The sequence below is a fragment of the Hyla sarda genome, chromosome 7 (genome assembly GCF_029499605.1).
Source record: "Hyla sarda isolate aHylSar1 chromosome 7, aHylSar1.hap1, whole genome shotgun sequence".
Lineage (NCBI taxonomy): Eukaryota > Metazoa > Chordata > Amphibia > Anura > Hylidae > Hyla > Hyla sarda.
In genome coordinates this window covers 107204502-107229762 of record NC_079195.1, presented here as the reverse complement: position 1 = coordinate 107229762, position 25261 = coordinate 107204502, and the positions used below count along the sequence as shown (strand labels likewise).

General features: G+C 44.4%; 1 protein-coding gene across 2 annotated transcripts in view; it reads right to left on the bottom strand.

The window, feature by feature from the left end:
- The window catches only part of ANXA7 (annexin A7), a 47917-nt gene extending 31084 nt beyond the window's left edge, over positions 1–16833 (bottom strand). The window contains exons 1-2 of one of the 2 annotated variants that reach the window (XM_056530342.1): positions 16618–16833; positions 1556–1607 (exon numbers count right to left, since the gene is read on the bottom strand). In XM_056530342.1, the coding sequence (XP_056386317.1) occupies positions 1556–1606 (51 nt within the window). In that variant the 5' untranslated portion in view covers position 1607; positions 16618–16833. The remainder of the gene's footprint in view (positions 1–1555; positions 1608–16617) is intronic. The other variant, XM_056530343.1, reaches the window with a different exon arrangement.
- Positions 16834–25261: the final 8428 nt, after the last annotated feature.

The following is a 25261-nucleotide window of genomic DNA, read 5'->3' as shown; positions in this document are numbered from 1 at the left end:
AACTAGTAATAGGAAGTTCAACTCCAGCATTTTATATACAAATACCACAGTGCTTAGCAACTTAGCACTGGATAGCGGCATCTGTCCGCTCCCTGCCGAAGGACTTCAACTTATGAAGAAATTAAAGAACACAAAAGCTACTTTCAAAAAGGGAGTGCAGTATTTTTTTTTCTCTCTTTCTCTGTTGGCCGTATTGGATATTTCCTGAAATTTGCTTTCCTAATGCTAGCACCCCTTTGTAGCGGTTACTGCACCTTAGAATCCTTCAGGAAACAGGTTCATGTTATTAACCAAGTGTCAAGAGCGGTGCCCAAGTGATTTGTTTGTTCTCAGACTTGTGTTAATTTTAGCTTATGTAAGAGATTACTGTGGATTTGGACAATTTTCCAACAGGCACCAACCTTTTGAACAGTATTCCTGAAGGAATTACATTTCTCTATTTAGTGATACATTTCCAGGAGATATAACAGAAAACAGTTACAAAATGTATCTTAATTTAAATCAAATGTATTTACTCAAAGACATGTAAAAAAAAAAGAAAAAAAAGTTTGGATAGGCCTTCTTGAAGTATAGTAAAATCTGAGCCAGCCACCCAAGTTTGCACAAAATTAAAACCCACAAAAAACAGTATGCAGGTATAATGGATTTTGCACATATGTACAACTCACAAATAATGATGGGCCAAAATCATATCTTATCATGTATACCATTCCTATTGCCCAAGTGCAGCCCCCCTCCCACTACTGCTGCCAAAAGCTTCTCCCAAATCCTGCTGACCCCTCCCCCCAAATTCCCACTGCCCAAGCCTGCCTTCCCCTTTAATTCAGCCTTCCTAAGAACACCAGAATTGCTCTCATTATTCATAGACCCCAGCCAAGCTTCAGTTTCCATCTCCCTTGGAGGCAAACTTTAGGGGTAGGGTCACACGGGCCGTATTTTGCTTCACATTTGTTGCTGCATATTTTCCAACCCATTGAAGTCATGAAAAATACACAACAGCAAATATGCACCAAAATACAGCATGTGTGACCCTACCCTAACATTGCAGGATACTACGGTTTTCAGTCCGACCAGATAACAGATACGGGGCAAAAATTAGCTGACCTAACGGCTCCTTCAAATGAATGAGATGGGGTCCGTGTCCGGCTGGGATACGGGAGCGCCCAGTTTTCCCATCCCCCAACCAGATCCGGTCCCTGTATGGATGAAACGTAGTGTGAATGCAGCCTAACACGGGCTTATAACCTGGTTCTGGGGGGGTCTCCTGGTTACTTCTTATTCTACATCAAAATTCACCAATGATATAGTAAAACTGAAAGGTAAAATATTCTCTTTTCCTGCAAAGTAAAAGTACAATCACCATCACCACCACCACTTGGCCTGGTTAGTTTAGTTTATTCATATAGACCGTCATTTGCATAGCATTGGATTTCACATCGCTTTAAAAGTAGTTTAAATATATTCAAAAAGATTTGCATAGGGGTATATCAAATACCACTTGCACAAACATTTATACAGATCAGAAGCATTGCATGCAGACAGTGATAATACTTACTGGGTAGCCTGGATATCCTGGGAACCCTGATGACTGGTATGGGTATGCCATTCTGCAAAGTAGAACAAAAATGTATTGCACCAAAGTACAAACAACAAAAACACATGAATAAATATAGAGAGAGGAACTGGTCTTGTGTGTGTTCTATTTTTAGCTGGAACTATTCATGGCTGGACAGAACGTAATGTATCTCTTCGGACCTCTGGAGTCTATAGACAATCTTTTATAGAAGTGTAGTGAGAACACTGTTTTGATTGCCCCATTTCAAACATTAGAAAAGCTGACACTAGAACAAAATGGCCGGCATTTATCATATAGGTGTAAGTGAAGCATTTTTCTACACCTTTTTGTGTGCTGGTGATGTGTAAGAGCACTTCATTTATTAAATGGTTGCAGAGCATTTGATACATTTTTTGCAGGTCCCATTTTCTGAAATTTCTCCTCTTCACATACACAAAAAAGCTAAGCTAAGTCTGGGCTGGTGTAGTTTTAGAGACTTTTCACAAAAAATGCACAGTTCATAAAACCCTTCCATATCATGTGTATGGCCAAAAATCAGTGGATTACAACTCAAAATCAGCGGAAATGTGTAGACAAAAAACAATAAGTGTTGGCCTATGCCCTGACCTTCCTACAATTCACTCCCATCATGGTTATGCAAACATCATCTGCTGCATCCAGGACATAAGTTGCCAGTTAGGCCACTCACACTGCTGTTATGAATCAGTAGTGTGACAGCATCAGGGGAGAACAGTAGGAGAAAAAAAAAATACAGCAAGCACAGTCTACAAAACAACGGCTGTATGAACATGTACGGTATGACATTGAGCATAAATCGCTCCACAGAATGGAGCAACACTGTGTGCTACAGTAAAGGAGACACTTAAGAATCCAACGTACATAGTTAAAGGGGTACTCCATTAGCTTGCTGTCGGAGCTGTCCGGAAGTTTTTGGTGCGAACGATGTGTGTGCGGGCATCAGTGTTCAGGGCCGCCCCTCGTGACGTCACACCCGCCCCCTTCCCATAGACTTTCGTTGAGGGGGCGGGCGTGATGTTACGAGGGGGCAGGTCTGAACACTGAAGCCTGCAGACACATTGTTCGGAACAATAACTTCCGGACGCTGGAAAGCGAAGCTCCGACAGCAAGGTAACGGAGTATCCCTTTAAGTAGGGCACTACTATTTTACCTGTCAGATTCCATGCAGAACAGCTCTATAGGTCTATGTATAAAATCATAGGTATAACATGGAACAGTGAGGGCCCATACACCGGTATAGATACCATTTTACAGCTATATCCAACTCAAGTTGTGTGGAGCCATAATAATGTGTGCATTAGGTATAATTCTACGTATATGCATAGTTGTTGAGTTATTTTACACCCAAAAATATATGTCCATTGTATGCCTCCCCCCCCCTCCCATTTTTTGTTCACTGAATAGTGAAATGGCTTGACAGTTAACATGTAGTTTTTAAATAATACCAGTATTTAAAAAAAAATAAGGAATTGTACTTTGGACATAACACCTACTTTGAGGCCCATCTTGCTTGTAAAACAGCCATTTTTTTGCCTCAGAATACACTATGCGAACATAGCATTGCAAATCTATGTAAGCGCAAAGGTAAAACACTACTACATATACACCCCCTTACACCCCCCCCTCCCCCCAATAAAAATGAAAAACATATTGTATGGCAGCGTTTCCAAAATGGAGCCTCCAGCTGCTGCAAAAACAACAACTCCCAGCATTTCTGGACAGCCACTGACTGTCCAGGCATGCTGGGAGTTTAGCAACAGCTGGAGGCACCCTGTTTGGGAATCACTGGCGTAGAATACCCCTATGTCCACCCCTATGCAATCCCTAATTTAGTCCTCAAATGCCTATGGCGCTCTCTCACTTCGGAGCCCTGTCGTATTTCAAGGAAAGAGTTTAGGGCCACATATGGGGTATTTCCGTAATCAGGAGAAATTGCACTACAAATTTTGGGGGGCTTTTTCTCCTTATGAAAATGAAAAGTTGGGGGCTACACCAGCTTGCTAGTGTAAAAAAAAATTTTTTTCTTACACCAACATGCTGGTGTTGCCACATACTTTTTATTTTCACAAGCATTAAAGGAAAAAAAAGACCCCCAAAATTCCGGAAATGCCCAATGTGTGGGCGTTAAATGCTCTGCGGATGCACAACAAGGCTTAGGAGTGAGAGTGCACTATGTACATTTGAGGCCTAAATTGGTGTTTTACACAGGGGTGGCTGATTTTACAGCGGTTCTGACAAACAAAAAATACCCACATGTGACCCCATTTTGGAAACTACACCCCTCACGGAACATAACAAGGGGTATAGTGCGCCTTAACACCCCACAGGTGTTTAATGAAAATTCTTCAAAGTTGGATGGAAAAATGAAAAAATAAATAAATAAATTCACTAAAATGCTGGCGTTAACCTAAATTTGTCTTTTTCACAAGGCAACATTTGTAACGCCATTTCTTCTGAGTAAATACCCCATGTGTGGATGTAAAGTGCTCTGCAGGCAAACTACAATGCTCAGAAGAGAAGGAGCACCATTGGGCTTTTGAAGAAATATTTTGTCTGGAATTGAAGGCCACGTGTGTTTACAAAGCCCCCATTGTGCCACAACAATGGACCCTCCCTCCCACATGTGACCACATTTTGGAAACTACAACCCTCATGTAATGTAATAAGGGGTTCAGTGAGCATGTACGCCCCACAGGTGTCTGACAGATTTTTGGAACAGTGGTCTGTGAAAATGAAAAAATGTAATTTTTCATTTACACAGCCCACTGTTCCAAAGATCTGTCAAACACCAGTGGGGTGTAAATACTCACTGCACCCCTTATTAAATTCTGTGAGGGGTGTAGTTTTCAATATAGGGTCACATGTGGGGGGGGGTCCACTGTTCTGGCAGCACAGGGGACTTTGAACGCACATGGCCCCTGATTTCAATTCCAAACAATTATTTTTTTTCCAAAAGCTCAATGGCGCTTCTTCTCTTCTGAGCATTGTAGTTCGCCAGCAGAGCACTTGACATCCACACATGGGGTATTTCCATACTCAGCAGAGACGTGCGCTGTTAACAATTCAGATGCGGCGATCAAAGTTGATCGCCGCATCTGAAAACGAAAGTAAACGGTTCCCGGCAGCTCAGTCGGGCTGATCGGGACATCGCGATAAAATCGCGATGTTCCGATCAGCTGGGACGCAGGCGGAGGTCTCCTTACCTCTCTCCGCGGCGCCCGATCGGGGATTGATTGCTCCAAGCCTGAGCTACAGGCTTGAGCAATCGAGCCCCTATCTGACTGATCCCTGCAAAGCTATGGCTTTGCAGGGATCAGCATAGGAGATCAGTGTGTGCAGTGTGATAGGTCCCTATGGGAGCTATAACAATGCAAAAAAAGAAAAAAAAAAAAAAGTTAACAAAAGGTCATTTAACCCCTTCCCTATAAAAAATTTGAATCACCCCCTTTTCTCAAAAAAAAATAAAATAAAAACTGTGCAAATAAAAATAAAAACATATGTGGTATCGCCGTGTGCGAAAATGTCCAAACTATAAAAATATATCGTTAATTAAATTGCACGGTCATTGGCGTGCGCGCAAAAAAATTCAAAAGTCCAAAATAGTGTATTTTTGGTCACTTTTTATATCATGAAAAAATGAATAAAAAGCGATAAAAAAGTCCGATCAATACAAAAATGATACCGATAAAAACTTCAGAACACGGCACAAAAAAATTAGTCCTCATACCGGCCCGTACGCGGAAAAATAAAAAAAGTTATAGGGGTCAGAAGATTAAAATTTTAAACGTATACATTTTCCTGCATGAGGTTATGATTTTTTTCCGAAATACGACAATATCCAACCTATATAAATAGGGTATCACTTTAACTGTATGGACCTACAGAATAAAGATAAGCTGTTATTTTTACCGAAAAATGCACTGAGTAGAAACGGAAGCCCCCAAAAGTTACAAAATTTAATTTTTTCTTCAATTTTGTCACACAATGATTTTTTTTTTCCGTTTCGCCATGGATTTTTTGGTAAAATGACTAATGTCACTGCAAAGTAGAATTGGTGGCGCAAAAAATAAGCCATAATATGGATTTTGAGGTGCAAAATTGAAAGAGTTATGATTTTTAGAAGGTGATGAGGAAAAAATGAAAATGCAAAAACTGTAAAACGCTCACCATACCCCTTAATACATTCCGTGAGGGGTGCAGTTTCCAAAATGGGGTCGCATATGGGTATTTTTTGTGTTTGTCAGAACCGCTGTAAAATTAGCCACCCCTGTGCAAATCACCAATTTAGGCCTCAAATGTACATAGTGCGCTCTCATTCCTGAGCCTTGTTGTGTGCCTGCAGAGCATTTCCGTATTTCGTTACAAATTTTGGGGGTCTTTTTCCCCCCCTTTTGCCACTTGTGAAAATAAAAAGCAACTTTTCCTTCTCATAAGGGGTAAAAGCCCCCCAAAATTTGTAACGCAATTTCTTCAGAGTACGGAAATACCCCACGTGTGGCCCTAAACTGTTTCCTTGAAATACGACAGGGCTCTGAAGTGAGAGAGCGCCATGCGCATTTGAGGACTAAATTAGGGATTGCATAGGGGTATTCTATGCCAGTGATTCCCAAACAGGGAGCCTCCACTGTTGCTAAACTCCCAGCATGCCTGGACGGTCAATGGCTGTCCGGAAATGCTGGGAGTTGTTGTGCAACAGCTGGAGCCTCCGTTTTGGAAACACTACCGTACGAAATGTTTTTCATTTTTATTGGGGGCAGGGGTTGAGACAGTGTAAGGGGGTGTATATGTAGCGTTTTACCCTTTATTATGTGTTAGTTTAGTGTAGTGTACAGGGATGTGGGAATCCTATCGCCCGACGCCCGGGACAAGTAGTTTTGGGCTCCGGGCAGGTGAATTTTTCATAGATTTAGCCCAGTATCGGGCTAGCAGGGCCGGACCGACTTCAGAAATCTCACCTCACACCCGCGCTCAGGGTGTATGGAGGGGGCGGCGGCCTCCAGCTGATTTCAGTAGCCGGGGGCCGCTGCTCAGAGAACCCACCCCGTGCCCCAGTCTGTCCTCCTCAAACACAGAAATCCTCCCCAGCCCCGTGCAGTGCAGTCTGTCCTCCTCACACACAGCAGTCATTAAGGAGGTCAGGAGCTCTGCACAGATGCCCTCTCTCCCCTCCCCCGCTCTGTGTTTTCCCCGTGCAAACTTGCAGCCTCCCCGTGGTAGATGAGGTCCTGTGGAGACAGATCAGGGGGAGGGGGATGGAGCTGTGTGTGGGGGAGGGGAGGAGCTGTGTACGGAGCGGTGTTCGTCCTCGCTCTCCCCCTGCTTCTTGTGTAATGTAGAAGCATGTGAGTGTGAAGCTCAGGTGAGGAGGCCGAGCATGCAGGCGGCGGGAAGGGTGGTTGTATATGTATGTAATGTATGATTGGGGGGGGGGGGTGTATCAGCGGCGGCTGTATGTATGATGTGTGCATATGTATGGTGTATATATATATATATATATATATATATATATATATATATATGTGTGTATGTGTGATGTCTGTATGTGTGTATATAATGTATGATGGGGAAGCAGCGGCGGTGTATGTATGATGTATGTATGTAATGTATAATATAGGGGCAGTGGCCAGTGTATGTATGTATGTATGATGTGTCGATGTATATACTGTATAATATAGGGGCAGTGGCCGGTGTATGTATGTATATACTGTATAATATAGGGGTAGTGGCCGGTGTATGTATATACTGTATAATATAGGGGCAGTGGCCGGTGTATGTATGTATATACTGTATAATATAGGGGTAGTGGCCGGTGTATGCATGTATGATGTGTCTATGTATGATGTATGTATATACTGTATAATATAGGGGCAGTGGCCGGTGTATTATTTATGATGTGTCTATGTATGATGTATGTATATACTGTATAATATAGGGGACAGTGGCCCGGTGTATGTATGTATGTATGTATGTATGATGTATATACTGTATAATCTAGGGGGCAGTGGCCGGTGTATGTATGTATGTATGATGTATATACTGTATAATCTAGGGGGCAGTGGCTGGTGTATGCATGTATGAATGTATGTTTTGTACAGGAGTGGACTGACAAGTGCTGCTGCCAGTTGTGCGATCGGGGGGGGGGGGGGGGGGGGTAATCGTACTATTTTGGTTGAAATTATTTTATCTCCGCTTTAGTCCCTTGGACAAGTATTTTTTTTTTCAAATTTCCACACCCCTGAGTGTAGTGCTTTAGGCTAAATTCACACTGGCAGAGATTTATAGTGAGTTTCCCGCTAGGAGTTTGCAGTTCAAACTTGAAGCAGGAAACTCACTTTAGACCCGCCCGTGTAAATGTACCCTGCAAACCTCCAGCTGTTTCAAAATTACAACTCCCAACATGTACTGACAGACCGTGCATGCCGGGAGTTGTACTTTTGCAACAGCTGTAGGCACACTGGTTGGAAAAACTTCAGTTAGGTTCTGTTACCCAACTCAGTATTTTCCAACTAGTTGGCCTCCAGCTGTTGCAAAACTACAACTCCCAGCATGTACTGATCGACGAAGGGCATGCTGGCAGATGTAGTTATGCAGCAGCTGGAGGTACGCAACTACAACTCCCAGCATGCCGAGACAGCTGTTTACAGTTTGGGCACGCTGGGAGTTGTAGTTTGGCAACATCTGGAGGGCTACACTTTAGAGACCACTGCATAGTGGTGTCAAACTGTAGCCTTCCAGATGTTGCTAGGGAACTCACCGACTTACGTAGGATCCAGGGAGCCGCATCGCCGTCCTCTTCTGCCGCAGATCACCGCCACCGATGGGTAAGTGGACTTCAGCGCCGGTCCTCGTCGGTTCCCCCGTTCTGCCCGCCCTATTGTGGGTGGGCAGAACGGGGAAACCGAGAGTTAACCCCACCCCCCCCCCCGCCCCAGATCTACTACTATTGGTAGTCGCTTCTGGTCAACCAATAGCAGGGAAAGGAGGGGGTGGCTCCTGCCACCTCACTCCTATGCCTTCAGGGGGATCGTGGGAGTCTTAGACAACCCCGATCCCCCAACTCAACGGAGACCCCTAACCGCCGCAAATCGCTGATGTGAATTCATGCCCCCCATGGGCATTTGCATGGGGTGCCTGCTGATAGATATCAGCAGTCTCCCCGGTCCAATCGGGTCCAAGACCGAAATTCCCACGGGCGTACAGGTACGCCCTTGGTCCCTAAGTGGTTAAATGAACCTATCCCCTATCCCAGTGATCTCCAGACTGAGGACTTGCACGGTGCAGCTCCATTCATTGTCAGTGGAACTACCAGAGAGCTGTACTCTGTCCTCCGGTAGGTCAACAGAATGAATAAAGTGGACAAGTCGCCCCACTGTTCAAAACAAAGGAGTTGGGGTGGGGGCAGTGGCCTGGAGATCAAGGAGAGTCTGACAGCTGGGATTTACTATATGTTCCTATATCATTCATGTGTGTCATTCTTAGGCAGTCCTGTAATGCTGGGACTTGTAGTTTTGGAATAGTTGGAGGTACAGTGTTTGGATAAATTTTTGCAGCAGGGTTGCCTTCAGCTGTGAGCCTGCAGCTTTCACAAAACTACAACTCCCAGCATGCCCAGACATCCTTTGACTGTCCAGGCATGCTTGGAATTGTAGTTTTGCAACAGCTGGAGGCACATGATTGGTAAAATTAAGTGTTACAGCAGTGTTGCTGCAGGCTGTCTTCCTCCTACAGCCTTGTCAGTCAGCCATCTCGTGTCAATGACCTTTGGGCAAGCTGATGCTGCTGTGGGACTCCATGTCCCAGGAGGTATGGGGACCCCCTAGTGGTGGGATTTTCAAAAGGCAGTTTTCTTTAATAAAATGTGTTTTTTATTTATTTATTTATTTTTACAAGAAGTATATTAGAAAAACTATTGTTTTGCCAAGAAGTACAACATATAATTTTTTTTTTCTCTGACAGTGCCCATCCATTGGTCACAGGATAGGTGACCAATGTTCTCAGTCTGGCCCTGGTTTTAGCCTGGAGCTGTAATGCATTTTTATGCATGAGCCCCTAATGTGATTTTAGTCAAAGATCTGATCAAAATCTAACTTGACTTGTGACACCACGCCCCCTCCATTAATTTCTATGGGAGGCAGCCACGCCCCTCCCATATACATGAATGGAGGAGGCGTGGCATCATGTCACGAGGGGGCGTGACGTGAAGTCAAGTGTCCAGTCCCAGAAACACAAAGGTTCCCGAGACAGGAGCAGCAGCCCGGCTTGTTTCAAACATCTAATCCCCTATCCTTTAGACAGGGTATAAGATGTATATGGCTGGATTACCCCTTTAAGACAAATTGGTGCTCTTTCAACAGTACAGTGGCCTATGGTTCCTTATTTTCATCACTCTAGCTGCAGCCAGTTTCCCCCTCTTCCTAGCAGAAGCTCTTCATGCGTTGTGATTATTGATAATGGAAGACACAATGCTCAACAGATACCACTAACTTATAATGGGGTCCAATGGGAGGTCTCTTTTAGACAGCTACAATAGTGGTGCCATCAGTCTCTAAACGGAAATGGTCACTGTCATTTAAAAAAAAAAAATCTCTCCATGTGATTGCCTATGCCATCTGTAACATATTTGTAAATCATTTCATTTATCAAAAATTACATCTTCCACAGGAAAAAAAAAAAAAAAAAAAAAGTAAAAGTATTTGCCATTAGGTGGCTTACTTCCCTGCAAACTGCTGTTCACTACCTGTTGTCAGAAGAAATTTGTCTATAGCAGCAATGACACCAAGAGGGGGCACAGGAAGCGGGGGGGGCAGGTCTTGTTTAATGCCATGCAGGGCCTGGACTGAGTAAATTTGAGACCGTCTGCCTACTCCAGAGGATCCATTCTGTGCCTGAAATGTTAAGCAAGGTTTCCCTCTTATCTTTTACCACCCACACAGCTGGCCCTTGCACAGATACTTGTGTTCCTGCCATGTACATACTACACAGTGCTGACTCCTGTGCAATTCCCTCTACTCCTTCCTATAGTCATCAGCAGTTCAGATCACTGCTTAGATCAGGGCGGCTTTTATGATGCAACTCCTTTGCAGACATCCTCTCTGCTGCGGTTTGTTTCCTTTCTGCTCAAGAAGCGCCTTTAAAATAAAGTAAATTAATAGCCCTCTTCTTCCATCTCATGCCACTTATAGTAGTTTACTATAAATAATCCCCCAGCATAGTGCCAACCTAGTCAGTCTAGTGAACTCTCGCCATAACTTCATGACATAGCAGAGAGCTGTGGAGTCAGACAAATTTTGGGTACCTGGAGTCGGAGTCGGCAAACAATGCACCGACTCCTACTAAATTTAGATTGGAATATAAAAAATTTAAAAAAAAGCAAGTTTAAATGTCCCAATTCACAAAAAGTTATAATTAATGACTTCTTTACTTTAAGAATAAAGACCAATGCATGCAGTGCCTCACGTAACCGCAAAACGAACACGTTAAGTGACCGTGAAGAAGCTTTTCATGTGCTTTACTATTTGGCACACAGCGCACAATTAGGAGTGGCAATACTTATACTTTCCATAGTGTTGTGTTCTGCTGTTACAGGGAACCCATGGGTAACCTAGCCTCTCACTGATAAGGGGTTAAGGAAATATGTTTTTTTGCAGGCCTAGAGACACGTGTATAAGTGAAGGGAATGGAGGGTCAATAGTTCAAGACTGAAGCTTAAAGGGGTACTCCGCACCTAGACATCTTATCCACTATCCAAAGGATAGGGGATAAGATGTCAGATCGCCGGGGTTCCGCTGCTGGGGACCCCCCGGGATTGCCGCTGCGGCACCGCGCTATCATTACTGCACAGAGTGAGTTCGCTCTGTGCGTAATGACGGGCGATACAGGGGTTGGAGCACCGTCACGGCCAGCCCCCTCAATACAAGTCTATGGGAGGGGGCGTGGCAGTCTTCACGCCCCCTGCCATAGACTTGCATTAAGGGGGCAGGGCGTGATGTCACGAGGGGCGGAGCTATGACATTACGCTGCTCCATCCACTATCGCTCTGTATCCGTCCCCCGAACTTTCTCTGTGTAGTAATGAAAGCACGGTGCCGCAGCGGCGATCCCGGGGGTCGCCAGCAACGGGACCCCGGGGATAAGATGTCTAGGGGCGGAGTACCCCTTTAAACTTTAAACATGACTATGGGATTCTACTAGGGAAATCATGTTTTATAATAAATGCCCCTTCCTTGATCCTCCCACTGCCCTGTCTTCCGCAGCAGATCAGCACACAAACTGTTCAATACAGTAGACTGTTGGCTTCCCAGCCAGTAGTCCTGTGGTAATGACATGTATGTTACCTTTCTTTCCTTCAAGGAATGTATAAAATACATTCGCATATTAATACAGAGAAGTCGGGGAGCCGGAAGTACAGAAAACTCCGGAGTCGGAACATTTATCTACCGACTCCACAGGACTGGGAGTAGGTGCTGTCCTGTCATTTGCCAGAGGAGGAAGTCCCTGTGTACATACTACTGGCAAACTAAGGTCTGGTGAAACAGAGAGAATGAGAAATGTGTGTTAACCACTCAGGGACTCCTAACCGCAGCGAAAGCACTAAAAATCACCATGTCATCACTAACAATACCATGCAGGTTTTTAAAAATCTTTTGAAATGGCAGGCACACTTTAAAGGTGTATTCACATCTGCCTCTGTAGCTCTCCTGTACTTTAACAGGCTCAGTGATGAGAGGGCAGTCTTACAGAGTTAAGGCCAGGGGCACGCACACACGCGCACACGTGTACATACATCCAAATACATATACACACACACACACACACTCACACTTCACTTCAATCCCCTCACTAGCTCTTATCTTCTTTACATGGACTCAGGATTGAGACTCCAGTATCCCCCAGTAGTCAGGCAGCTGTCACTAGTAAAGTAAAACAGAGATAAGGGCTCCTGCACTTACAGCAGCCGCCAAGACCCCCGACCACTACTCAGAGCAGACTAGTGGATGGTAAAGTAGACAACTCCTCAATAAAGGGAAGACAACGAAAGCCCTTATCTCTGAAATTATGCAAGAAAGGTAATTATAAAACTATTATAGATATTTGCAAGAATCTTTTTTTCCCCTACATGAACTACAAGATTAAATACAATCTTTGAGATGGGAATACCCCTGTAAAGTTACTCATATGCTACCCTTACCCCTGATACCATGAGGAGAGTCAGGAGGCACTAGGTTTTGACGACTTATCGTGTGTGAGGCCTTTAGAAACCAGCCTTACTTGTAGGTTTATTTACTGGATTCCACAAGTAGTATTAAGGATGGGTACTATGTATAGTTATGGTGAGCAGCCCACATCAGTGTTATATTCCCGACAGCTGTTCTCTTGGGGGAGTAATCCTCAGTACAAGTAATGTGTTGTACAGTATACACAACTGCTAAGCAACAAGCAGCTCTGCTCACTCCCTGCCTGATAACCGAAAGGGGTGGGGGGGGGGGGGGAGCATGTTTTTTTTCATCAGTTGTATTTAGCATGCATGTCATTTGCAAGAATGTTTTATATAAATGTAGATAAAACCATTATATGTATATTTGTAATTTACAGTGGTTAAATAAAAATGTATCTTTGGGTGAAAAAATGCCGCAGCTATTGCCTGTGTGTCTGTGTACAGGAAGTGAGGGCAGGACAAGCAGAGCTCTGTGCAGGCTCCTGGCTAATCAGCCTGCTGTGTGAGCCAGGGGCATGTCATAGAGCCTCAGTGCACAGAGCCCTGCTTGCCCGCTCACATTTTCTATATTTTGAGAATTCAAAAGTCTGCAGTATTTGTAGAATGCCTAGTCTAAGCTAAGAATCACATTTACTTCTGTTTCCTCTTTACATTCATTGAAAGTTCCCATAGATGTCAATGCATTTCTGAGCGGATTTCACTGGCGGGGTCTGGGATCCACAACATCCACCATAAAAATTCTATATTGTGAATGGTGAAGCAGAATCCCATTGAAAACAACGGGAGGATGCTGCATCGTATCTTCCGTGCACAATTCCACTCAAAATACATAGTGTGAATGGGCCCTAACACACACCAATAGAGAACAGTATAATCAAACAAAGAAGAGACTGGGGGATGGGCACTCCAACACGTCTAAATAGCTAGCTTGCAAAAATATAAGCACTATAGATAAATCCCGGTGATGAAAAAAGTGGGGTGCCAGACACTAGCAGGAAAAACAATTCCGTAAAATACAACAAAAAGAAGACCAAAGAATATGTCTGCACTCACCACGGAAGTAAAGTTAATTTCATGTTTTATTGTAGATACAAAATCATCGAACAGAGTCGAGGTACAAATCTTCACCTGGGGTGCAGGGAGGGAGAGCGGCTAGGCAGCCGACGGCAGGAGCGTATAGCTAGAACAGCGCGGTTTCGTGCCAAGGACGCATCATCCGGTTCCTGCTGGAACCGGATGATGCGTCCTTGATGCAAAACCGCGCTGTTGTTCTAGCTATACGCTCCTGCCGTTGGCTGCCTAGCCGCTCTCCCTCCCTGCACCCCAGGTGAAGATTTGTACCTCGACTCTGTTCGATGATTTTGTATCTACAATAAAACATGAAATTAACTTTACTTCCGTGGTGAGTGCAGACATATTCTTTGGTCTTCTTTTTGTTGTATTTAAGAGAACAGTATAATTACACCTTGAAATAACTGTACAACCTATGCAATTGGACCAATAATAGTGATGTTTGAACAGCCTCTTTAGTATTGACCATCTGTCCTTTTAGCAAACAAAATGAGACCCAGGACATTACAACACTGACATTTCACAACTACACAAATAAAGGCACAAAACAGAAAATCTATAAGAAAACCACCAATTTACTGACTGATACTAAGGATTATGAGAAAGCACATACTTAGCATGAGTAAGCCTTCTCAGACACGTCATCATAACTGGAAAAGTTGGTAGTATAGCCTAACCCAAGGGCTATGTGCAGACTGTAGGATTACAGGTTGCAGCTACATAAAGATAGGCGTGATAGAGGATTTTATCTATAACAATTAGTAGAAAGAATAGAGTAGAAATTCCGACTACCTAAGTTTCTTAAAAGGGGCGCACCCTCAAGATATACTACACATCTGTTAGAATACAAAAAAAAAAAAGAGTTTTTAGGTGTAATTATTTAACCCCATAACGACGCAGGACGTAAACATACGTCCTGGTGATGTGGTACTTAACGCACCAGGACGTACATTTACGCCCTGAGCATAACCGCGAGCATCGGAGCGATGCCGGCATCATGCGCGGCAGGTCCCGGCTGTGGATCGCAGCCAGGGACCCGCCGGTAATGGCGGACACCTGTGATCCCACGGATGTCCGCCATTAACCCCTCAGATGCCGTGATCAATACAGATCACGGCATCTGCAGCATCGCTGTCACTTAACAGGATGATCGGATCGCCCGCAGCGCTGCCGCGGCGATCCGATCATCCTGCACGGCAGACGGAGGTCCCCTCACCTGCCTCCGCTGTCTTCTGGGAGTCTTCTGCTTTCCCGCAGACCAGAGCAGAAGATGACCGATAACCCTGATCAGTGCTGTGTCCTATACATAGCACTGAACAGGATTAGCAATCGAATGGTTGCTATAAATAGTCCCCTATGGGGACTATAAGAGTGTAAAAATAAAAAATAAAAAAAAAAGAGTGAAAACCCCCCCTCCCCCAATAAAAACGTAAATTGTCCCATTTTCCCTATTTTACCCCCAAAAAAGGGTAAAAGAAAAAAAATGTATATACATATTTGGTATCGCCACGTGTGTAAATATCCGAACTATTAAAATAAAATGTAAATGATCCCATACGGTGAACGAAAAGAAAAAGTCCAAAATAGCTGTTTTATAACATTTTATTCAAAAAAAAAATGTAATAAATGTTTTGTATAAGCAAATATGGTATCAATAAAGGCGCAAAAAATTAGCCCTCATACCACCACTTATACGGAAAAATGAAAAAGTTATAGGCCTTCAAAATAGGGGGATTTTAAACGTACTAATTTGGTTAAAAAGTTTGCGATTTTTTTTAAGCGCAATAGTAATAGAAAAGTGTATAATCATGGGTATCATTTTAATCGTATTGACCCAGAGAGAAAAAAAAAAAAAATAAAATAAAAAACACGTCATTTTTATCATTAATTGTACGGCGTGAAAACAAAACCTTCCAAAATTGCGGTTTTCTTTTTAATTCCCCCACACAAATAGTATTTTTTTGGTTGCGCCATACATTTTACGGTAAAGTGAGTGATGTCATTACAATGGACAACTGGTCACACAAAAAAAAAACAAGTCCTCATACTAGTCTGTGGATGAAAATATAAAAGAGTTATGAATTTTTGAAGGGGGAAGGAGGAAAAAATGTAAGCGTAAAAATAAAATTGGAAGATTGGAACCACCCCCCCCCACCCCCCAACATGGAGTATGGAATGTCTTCTTTTATAATGATAAATATTATGTTTATAACACAGCACACCACATTACATGCACACTAGACACTGCACACACAACATACACAGACACACACTGCGCACACACACACACACACACACACACACACACACACACACACACACACACACTGCAGTGTTTTACAGCAAACACTGCACACAACACGTTCGGCCACTTTCCCTCTCGCAGGGAAGAACCTCTCTGGGTGTGGTTTCATGTGACTGGAAGGGGAAGAAGTGGAAATCCTGACGTCCTTCCCGCACACTGCAGCACTGCCATAGTGCTAACCCAGCCCCACCGTCCTCTGCACCCACAATGTCCGGTCAACATGTAGCAGAGTGGAGTTTGTAATTTGCAGCTTGCAAGTAACGCTTTAAGATACACAGTCAGCTCAGCTACATCTCTACACGCCATGTCCAGCTCTGCACTACTACCTACACGTATTCATATAAAGCGATGATCCCAGAGGCAGCGCTGCAAAAAAACCCTATAAAGTTTCCACGAAGTTATTTCCCCCTCCCCCCCGGACCAGGCCCCTCACCTTCACAAGTGCCGCACCGCTGTACCCTGAAGGAGGAAGAGGCTGACAGGACCCTCTGCTGCCAAAATGGAGCCGTCAACAGAGATTCCCTCAGGGGGAGGTAAATATGTTAAATGGGCAACAACCCGGAAGACAAGATGGTCCCGCCCGTCCGTGACGTGCAGGGAGGGGAGGGCTCGGCCCGGGAATGGCCGGTTTCCATGGTAACACCGGGGTGCGGAGCTGTTAGCGGGGATATCCTGGAAAAAAAAACGGTAGTGCTGAGGGCTGTGTGCAAGGATTTTACCCTGAGCCGAGGAGATCCAGGGGTTGGGAGACATTACTCATGGCTGCTGAGGGTACAGTGGGGTCACAGATGTAAGAGGGAATGGCACGTGACAAGCATTACTACAGAAAACAACCCTTTACCTTAATAGGTGACAGCTCTTTACTAATTAGCTCCTTACCACAAAGTGTGAAAGCGGCCTTATATTCCCTGTCCTGGTGACGGTATATATGGGCGCATTCACACGCTGCGGTAAGAGGCTGCCGTGCGACTAATCATTGCTCAGCTATAGCCATATTCCCCAGGGGGCGGCTGTAGAGATTACCGCATCGTGTGAGGGCGGCCATATCTGTGTTTTTACTACTTGTTAATGTATTTATTATATTTTTCATTTAGTGACATCATGTTTGGAATCAAAGGCTAGTTACTTAGTAGCCAACAACTAAAACATTCCAGGGACACTTCTACACTGACAGGGTGCGGTTTATTGGGGGTGTGGATGGCTGAAGGGTAAGGTTTGCCACTAATATACGTTTTTCCCCACAAATATTAGGCTAGGTCAGTGTTTTACAATCAGGGTGCCTCGGCTGTCCAGGCATGCAGGGAGTTGTAGTTTTACAACAGCTGGAGGCACCCCGGTTGGGAAACAATGGGCTAGGTTCATACTGCGTCTTCACTCTCCGTTAAAGGCATCCCGCTAAGAACAGGATGCTGGCGTATACGTCACCTAGTGACTCCGTTTTTGCCATATACGCTATTTTAAACGGTCTGGACAATGCAGCAGACTGCGCTTTTTAGCGCACTATATAGCGTATACTGGTGACATTTAGAGCCATTGAAATGAATGGCATCTGCTGCTCTTCTCCACAGTATAGGTCGGCATTACAGGATGCCTGTGATGGAAGCTCTAAACGCAGTATAAACCTAGCCTTATATTTTACTCACTATTGGGCTACTTTCACACTGCCGTTGTGCCCTGTCAAGAACGGCCATCAAACTCTTTTTTTAATTTTTTTTAGTTTGACGGCTATCCTTTTGATGGGGTGCAACGGGCAAGAGCGGTCCCGATGGACCCCATTATAGTCAATGGGGTCCGTTGGACGTCACTGTTTTTCAGCGGGAGAAAAAGATGGTGCAAGCAGTATTTCTTCTCCCACTATTCTCCCTGGCAGCCGTCACTCTACCGTGTGCCAACAGTAGTGGAAAAGTAGCCTTAAAGCGTACCTGAGTACCTTACCTGTGTAGTAGTAAGCTGGAGTGGTGGGAGATATTCAAGAAGCGGGTTGCGGGGTTCTTCCGCTAGCTCTCAAGCCTCAGGTCCCTGAACAGGTATCACTTGTATCAGGCTCTGAGGAGGAAATTCGAGCTTCTCGTTTCGACTGGAGGTAGCCGGGAGGATATCTCCAGAGTGAAGTCCTTGCTGATGAGGTGTCACACTTGCGATTTGCACAGATTCCGGGTCATACGGGTCTATGGTGACCCGAAATGTAAGGGGGATTGCAGTTGTCTAAGACACCTACGATCCCCCTGAAGGGTTAGGAGTGAGGTGGCAGGGGTGCCACCCCTCCTATCCCTGCTATTGGTCGTCAGAAGCGACGACCATTAGCAGATCGGGGGCGGGGGGTTAATTTTCGTTTTCCCCATCCTGCCCACCCACAATAGGCGAGGCAGAACGGGGAAAGCGAAGGGGAATGGGCGCCGGAGTCCACTTATCGATCAGAGGCAGCGGGCGATGGTGATCGGCGGGAGGCGATGACGTGCGGCAGAAGAGGACGGCTCCCTGAATTCTACGGAAGTCGGTAAGTTGCCTAGCAACATCTGGAGGGCTACAGTCTGAGACCACTATACAGTGGTCTCTAACCTGTAGCCCTCCAGATGTTGCAAAACTACAACTCCCAGCATGCCCAGACAGCTGTTTGGGCATGCTGGAATATGTAGTTTTGCAACAGCTGGAGGGCTACAGTTTGAGACCACTATACAGTGGTCTCTAAACTGTATCCCTCCAGATGTTGCAAAACTACAACTCCTAGCATGCCCAAACACCTGTTTGCTGTCTGGGCATGCTGGGATTTTTAGTTTTGCAACATCTGGAGGGTCACAGTTTGGAGATCACTGTGCAGTGGTCTATAAACTGTAGCCCTCCAGATGTTGCAAAACTGAAAATCCCAGCATGCCCTAACATCAAACAGCTGTCTCGGCATGCTGGGAGTTGTGGTTAAGTACCTCCAGCTGTTGCATAACTACATCTCCCAGCATGCCCTTCGGCGATCAGTACATGCTGGGAGTTGTAGTTTTGCAACAGCTGGTGGCACACTGATTGGAAAATACTGAGTTAGGCAACAGGACCTAACTGAAGTTTTTCCAACCAGTGTGCCTCCAGCTGTTGCAAAAGTACAACTCCCGGCATGCACGGTCTATCAGTACATGCTGGGAGTTGTTGTTTTGAATGTGAATGTACAGGGTAAATTCACACAATAAGTAAGTTCCTGCTTCAAGTTTGGGCTGCGGAAAATTTTTCGCCACAGCGCAAACTCCTAGCGGGAAACTCACCGTAACATGCCAGTGCGAATGTACCCTAAAAACACTACTCTACACTACACTACACTAACACATAATAAAGGGTAAAACACTACATACATACATACATACATACATACAGCCGCTTACATTGTCCCCCCCCCCCCACCCCCCCAATAAAAAGGAAAAACATATTGTGCGGCAGTGTTTCAAAAACGGAGCCTCCAGCTGTTGCAAAACAACAGCTCCCAGCATTTCTGGACAACCACTAACTGTCCAGGCATGCTGAGTGTTTAGCAACAGCTGGAGGCACCCTGTTTGGGAATCACTGGCGTAGAATACCCCTATGTCCACCCCTATGCAATCCCTATCTTAGTCCTCAAATGCGCATGGCCCTCTCTCATTTTGGAGCCCTGTCGTATTTCAAGGAAACAGTTTAGGGCCACATATGGGGTATTTCCGTACTCGAGAGAAATTGCACTACAAATCTTGGGGGACTTTTTCTCCTTTTACCCTTTATGAAAAGGAAAAGTTGGGGGCTACACCAGCCTGTTAGTGTAAAAAAATTAAAAAAAATTACACTAACATGCTGTGTTGCCCCATACTTTTTATTTTCACAAGCAGTAAAAGGGAAAAAAAGCCCCCCCCCCCCAAAAAAAAAGTACGGAAATACCCCATATGTGGGCTTAAAATGCTCTGCGGGCATACAACAAGGCTCAGGAGTGAGAGCGCACCATGTACATTTGAGGCCTAAATTGGTGATTTGCACAGGGGTGGCTGATTTTACAGCGGTTCTGACATAAACGCAAAAACATAAATACCCACATGTGACCCCATTTTGGAAACTACACCCCTCACGGAACGTGACAAGGGGTATAGTGAGCCTTAACACCCCACAGGTGTTTGACGAATTTTCATTTAATTTGGATGGGAAAATGAAAAAAACAAAAAGGTTTTCACTAAAATGCTGGTGTTACCCAACATTTTTCATTTTCACAAGGGAAAATAGGAAAAAAGCCCCCCAAAATTTTTAACCCCATTTCTTCTAAGTAAGAAAATACCCCATATGTGGATGTAAAGTGCTCTGCGGGCGAACTACAATGCTCAGAAGAGAAGGAGCGCCATTGGGATTTTGAAGAGAATTTGTCCGGAATTGAAGGCCACGTGTGTTTACAAAGCCCCCACAGTGCCAGAACAATGGACCCCCCCACATGTGACCCCATTTTGGAAACTACAACCCTCATGTAATGTATACAGAGAAATTGGAGTTATAACACCACCTTAAGTATAACCGTATAAATTTTTATTGAAAAAACATATAGATGCAAAAAAAAGTGAAGTATTGCAATGGAAATCCAACACAAAAATATCTGGCGCAGAGTAAGAATAATACATACAAATGAGTACATAGAAATTTCTATGTACTCCTTTGTATGTATTATTCTTACTCTGCGCCAGATATTTTTGTGTTGGATTTCCATTGCAATACTTCACTTTTTTTTGCATCTATATGTTTTTTATGTAAAACATTTTCAATAAAAATGTATACGGTTATACTTAAGGTGGTGCTATAACTCCAATTTCTCTGTATACATTCATTTATGGAGTTCCCCTGTCCTTGACAGGATTAGTACACACTCCCCTATGGGTGCCATTGGGGCACATGGGAGTCTATGGTGTATTTTTTTAGGACTTTGGTATTCAACCCTCATGTAATGTATTAAGGGGTGCAGTGAGTATTTACGCTCCACAGGTGTCTGACAGATTTTTGGAACAGTGGTCCGTGAAAATGAAAAATTTTATTTTTCATTTGCACAGCCCACTGTTCCAAAGATCTGTCAAACACCAGTGGGTGTAAATACTCACTGCACCCCTTATTAAATTCTGTGAGGGGTGTAGTTTCCAAAATGGGGTCACATGTAGGGTGGTCCACTCTTCTGGCACCACGGGGGGCTTTGTAAACGCACATGGCCCCTGACTACCATTCCAAACTAATTCTCTTTCCAAAAGCTCAATGGCGCTCGCTCTTTTCTGAGCATTGTAGTTCGCCCGCAGAGCATTTTACGTCCTAACATGGGGTATTTCCATACTCAGAAGAGATGGGGGTTACAAATTTTGGGGGGCATTTTCTCCCATTACCCTTTGTAAAAATGGTAAATTTGGGGAAAAAACTGCACTTTAGTGAAAACATTTTTTTTTTCCATTTACACATCCGATTTTAACTAAAAGTCGTCAAACACCTATGGGGTGTTAAGGCTAACTGGACCCCTTGTTACGTGCCTTGAGGGGTGTAGTTTCCAAAATGGTATGCCATGTGGGGTTTTCTGCTGTTCTGGCACCATAGGGGCTTTCTAAATGTGACATGCCCCCCAAAAACCATTTCAGCAAAATTCACTTTCCAAAATCCCATTGTCACTCCTTCCCTTCTGAGCCCTCTACTGTGCCCGCCGAACACATATGAGGTATTTCCTTACTCGAGAGAAATTGGGTTACAAATTTTGGGGGGCTTTTTCTCCTATTACCACTTGTAAAAATTCAAAAACTGGGTCTACAAGAACATGCAAGTGTAAAAAATGAAGACACTTACTGAATGTCATTTTGGATACTTTGAGGGGTGCAGTTTTTATAATTGGGTCATTTGTGGGGTATTTCTAATATGAAGGCCCTTCAAATCCACTTCAAAACTGAACTGGTCCCTGAAAAATTCAGATTTTGAAAATTTTGTGAAAAATTGGAAAATTGCTGCTGAACTTTGAAGTCCTCTGATGTTTTCCAAAAATAAAAACATGTCAACTTTATGATGCAAATATAAAGTAGGCATATTGTATATGTGAATCAATATATAATTTATTTGGAATGTCTATTTTCCTTACAAGCAGAGAGCTTCAAAGTTAGAAAAATGCTAAATTTTCAAATTTTTCCTCAAATTAGTATCAACGAAAATTTACCACTACCATAAAGTAGAATATGTCACGAAAAAACAATCTCGGAATCAAATTTATAAGTAAAAGCATCCCAGAGTTATTAATGCTTAAAGTGACAGTGGTCAGATTTGCAAAAAATGCTCCTGTCCTTAGGGTCATAATGGGCTCCGTCCCCAAGGGGTTAAGGAGTCTTTAGCTCCCCTCTTGACTGAGGTATTCAATGAGTGTCTCTCCTCTGGCACTCTGCCGAAGTCAATGAATAGGTCAGCCCTGATTCTTCTCTCAATGGGTAAAGATCCGAGCAGTATTGAGAATTGGGGGCCCATAGCTCTTCTCAATACAGATAGGAAGCTTCTGTCTAAGATACTGTTTAATCGGTTGGTGAAGTTTGCACCCCGGCTCCTTTCGGGGGCCCTGCACTGCACTGTTCTTTTCCAAAGCACCATAAGTGCTGTCCTCTGTGTCCGGGAGGCAGTGGAGCGGAGTAGTTTGGGTCTCTGGAAGGAGTACTTGCTGTCCCTGGATCAGGCCATAGCATTTGATCGGGTGAACCACGAGTACCTCTGGTCCGTCCTCCTGAGATATGGCTTACTGAGTACTTTTGTTAATTAGCTTAAGATCTTGTTTGCAGCGGCAGAGTGTTTCCCGCTGGTGAACGGTTGGTCTGGCCACTCTTTTGATGTGGGGTCCGGAGTCCATCAGGGTTGTCCTTTGAACCCGCTTTTATATGTGTTTACGATCGATCCCTTCCTTAGGATGGTGAGTCGTGGACCATTGGCGGGAGTCGGGATGAGTCTGGCGGAGCCGGAGGCCATCCGGAGGGTGGTAAAGTACGCTGATGATGTCACTATTTTCGTCTTCTCGAGGGAGGAGGTCGATGTGGTGATGTCAGAGGTGGACTGCTACTCTGAGGCATCCAGGTCTATGATCAACCGGAATAAATGTGAAAGTCTCTGGCTGGGAGGGGGGGATCCCACGTTTGATCTCCCGGACACCCTTCCAGGGCCCAAAGAATCAGCAAAGGTGTTAGACATCACATTTGGCCAGGATGATTATCCCACCAAAAACTGGGATGGTAAGCACTAGGATGCCACTCTGAAGGTGGACCAGTGGAAGGGTTGGTCTATGACCCTCAGGGAAAGGTTACACCTGATGAAATCGTACCTGCTCCCCTTGTTTATCTATCTGGGCAGTGTATGTATCTTGCCAGAGGCTTACTACACTAGGATCTACTACTAGGATCTTCTGTTTTTCCAACTGTTATGAGGGAACAGGTTGAACCTAGTCAAGAGGGAGGTTATGTACCGCACAAGGAGACTAGGGGGTTTATCTCTGGTGAACCCTGTGGTGTTCTTAACTAACACCTTCTTGAAAGCTAACATCGCAAAACTCTGGAAAGAGAGGGCTCCTCTGTGGGTACTCTCCTGCAGGGAATGGTTTCGGCCTTTCTTCCAGGAATGGGAGACAGGAGGGCGAGCGAAGGACCTCCGTACACCCCATGGATATCTTCCGGCTTACGCTACCCCGACCCTGAAGGCGATACGCCGGTGGGGTGTGGGGGATCAGGACCCAGTCACGGCAGTTCCTTGACAAATGGGTTCTGTGGACCCACTTCCAGAAGCCTCTGTATAAGTTATCGGCCATCGGCCTGAAAGGTCACAGATTATTGGTATCGGCCCTAAAAAAATCGATATCGGTTGATCCCTAGTTAAGGGGTAACTATATGAATGTTAAGGATGGTAATGAATGTGTATGTGTGTTTGGAGGGATAATAGGTTAGAATTAATAGTAGTAGGTATTGTTTGTTAGTTGAGTTAAGCTGGGCTGGCCAGTTAGGAAGTTCTTTTTATTCTGTAACAAAAAGTTGAGTTCTTATTCTGTAACAAAAAGTTTATATTTGTGTTACTTTTTCATTGTTTATGTTTCAGCTGAATAAGCATTGTTTTTGTGTTTTGTAATAGTTTTATATTTTTCTAATAAAAAGAGTTCCAGCTGTTGCAAAACTACAACTCCCAGCATGCCTGGACAGCTGAGGCACCCTGGTTGTGAAACACTGACCTAGCCTAATATTTGAGGGAAAAAACTTATATTGTGGCAAACCATGCCCAGCAGCCAGCCACACCCCCAATAAACCGCACCCTGTCAGTGTAGAAGTGTCCCTGGAATGTTTTAGTTGTTGGCTACTAAGTAACTAGCCTTTGATTCCAAACATGATGTCACTAAATGAAAAATATAATAAATACATTAACAAGTAGTAAAAACACAGATATGGCCGCCCTCACACGATGCAGTAATCTCTACAGCCGCCCCCTGGGGAATATGGCTATAGCTGAGCAATGATTAGTCGCACGGCAGCCTCTTACCGCAGCGTGTGAATGCGGCCATATATACCGTCACCAGGACAGGGAATATAAGGCCGCTTTCACACTTTGTGGTAAGGAGCTAATTAGTAAAGAGCTGTCACCTATTAAGGTAAAGGGTTGTTTTCTGTAGTAATGCTTGTCACGTGCCATTCCCACTTACATCTGTGACCCCACTGTACCCTCAGCAGCCATGAGTAATGTCCCTGCTAATAGCTCCGCACACCGGTGTTACTATGGATACTGTCCATTCCCGGGCCGAGCCCTCCCCTCCCTGCACGTTATAACCTAGCCTTATATTTTACTCACTATTAGGCTAATTTCACACTGCCGTTGCGCTCCGTCAAGAACGGCAGTCAAACTCTATTTATTTTTTTTTGTTTGACGGCCATCATTTTGATGGGGCGCAATGGGCAACAGCGGGTCCCGATGGACCCCATTATAGTCAGTGCGGTCTGTTGGGCTCCACTGTTTTTCAGCGGGAGAAAAAGACGGCGCAAGCAGTATTTTTTCTCCCACTATTCTCCCCAGTGGCCGTCACACTACCGTGTGACAACGGTAGTATGAAAGTAGCCTTA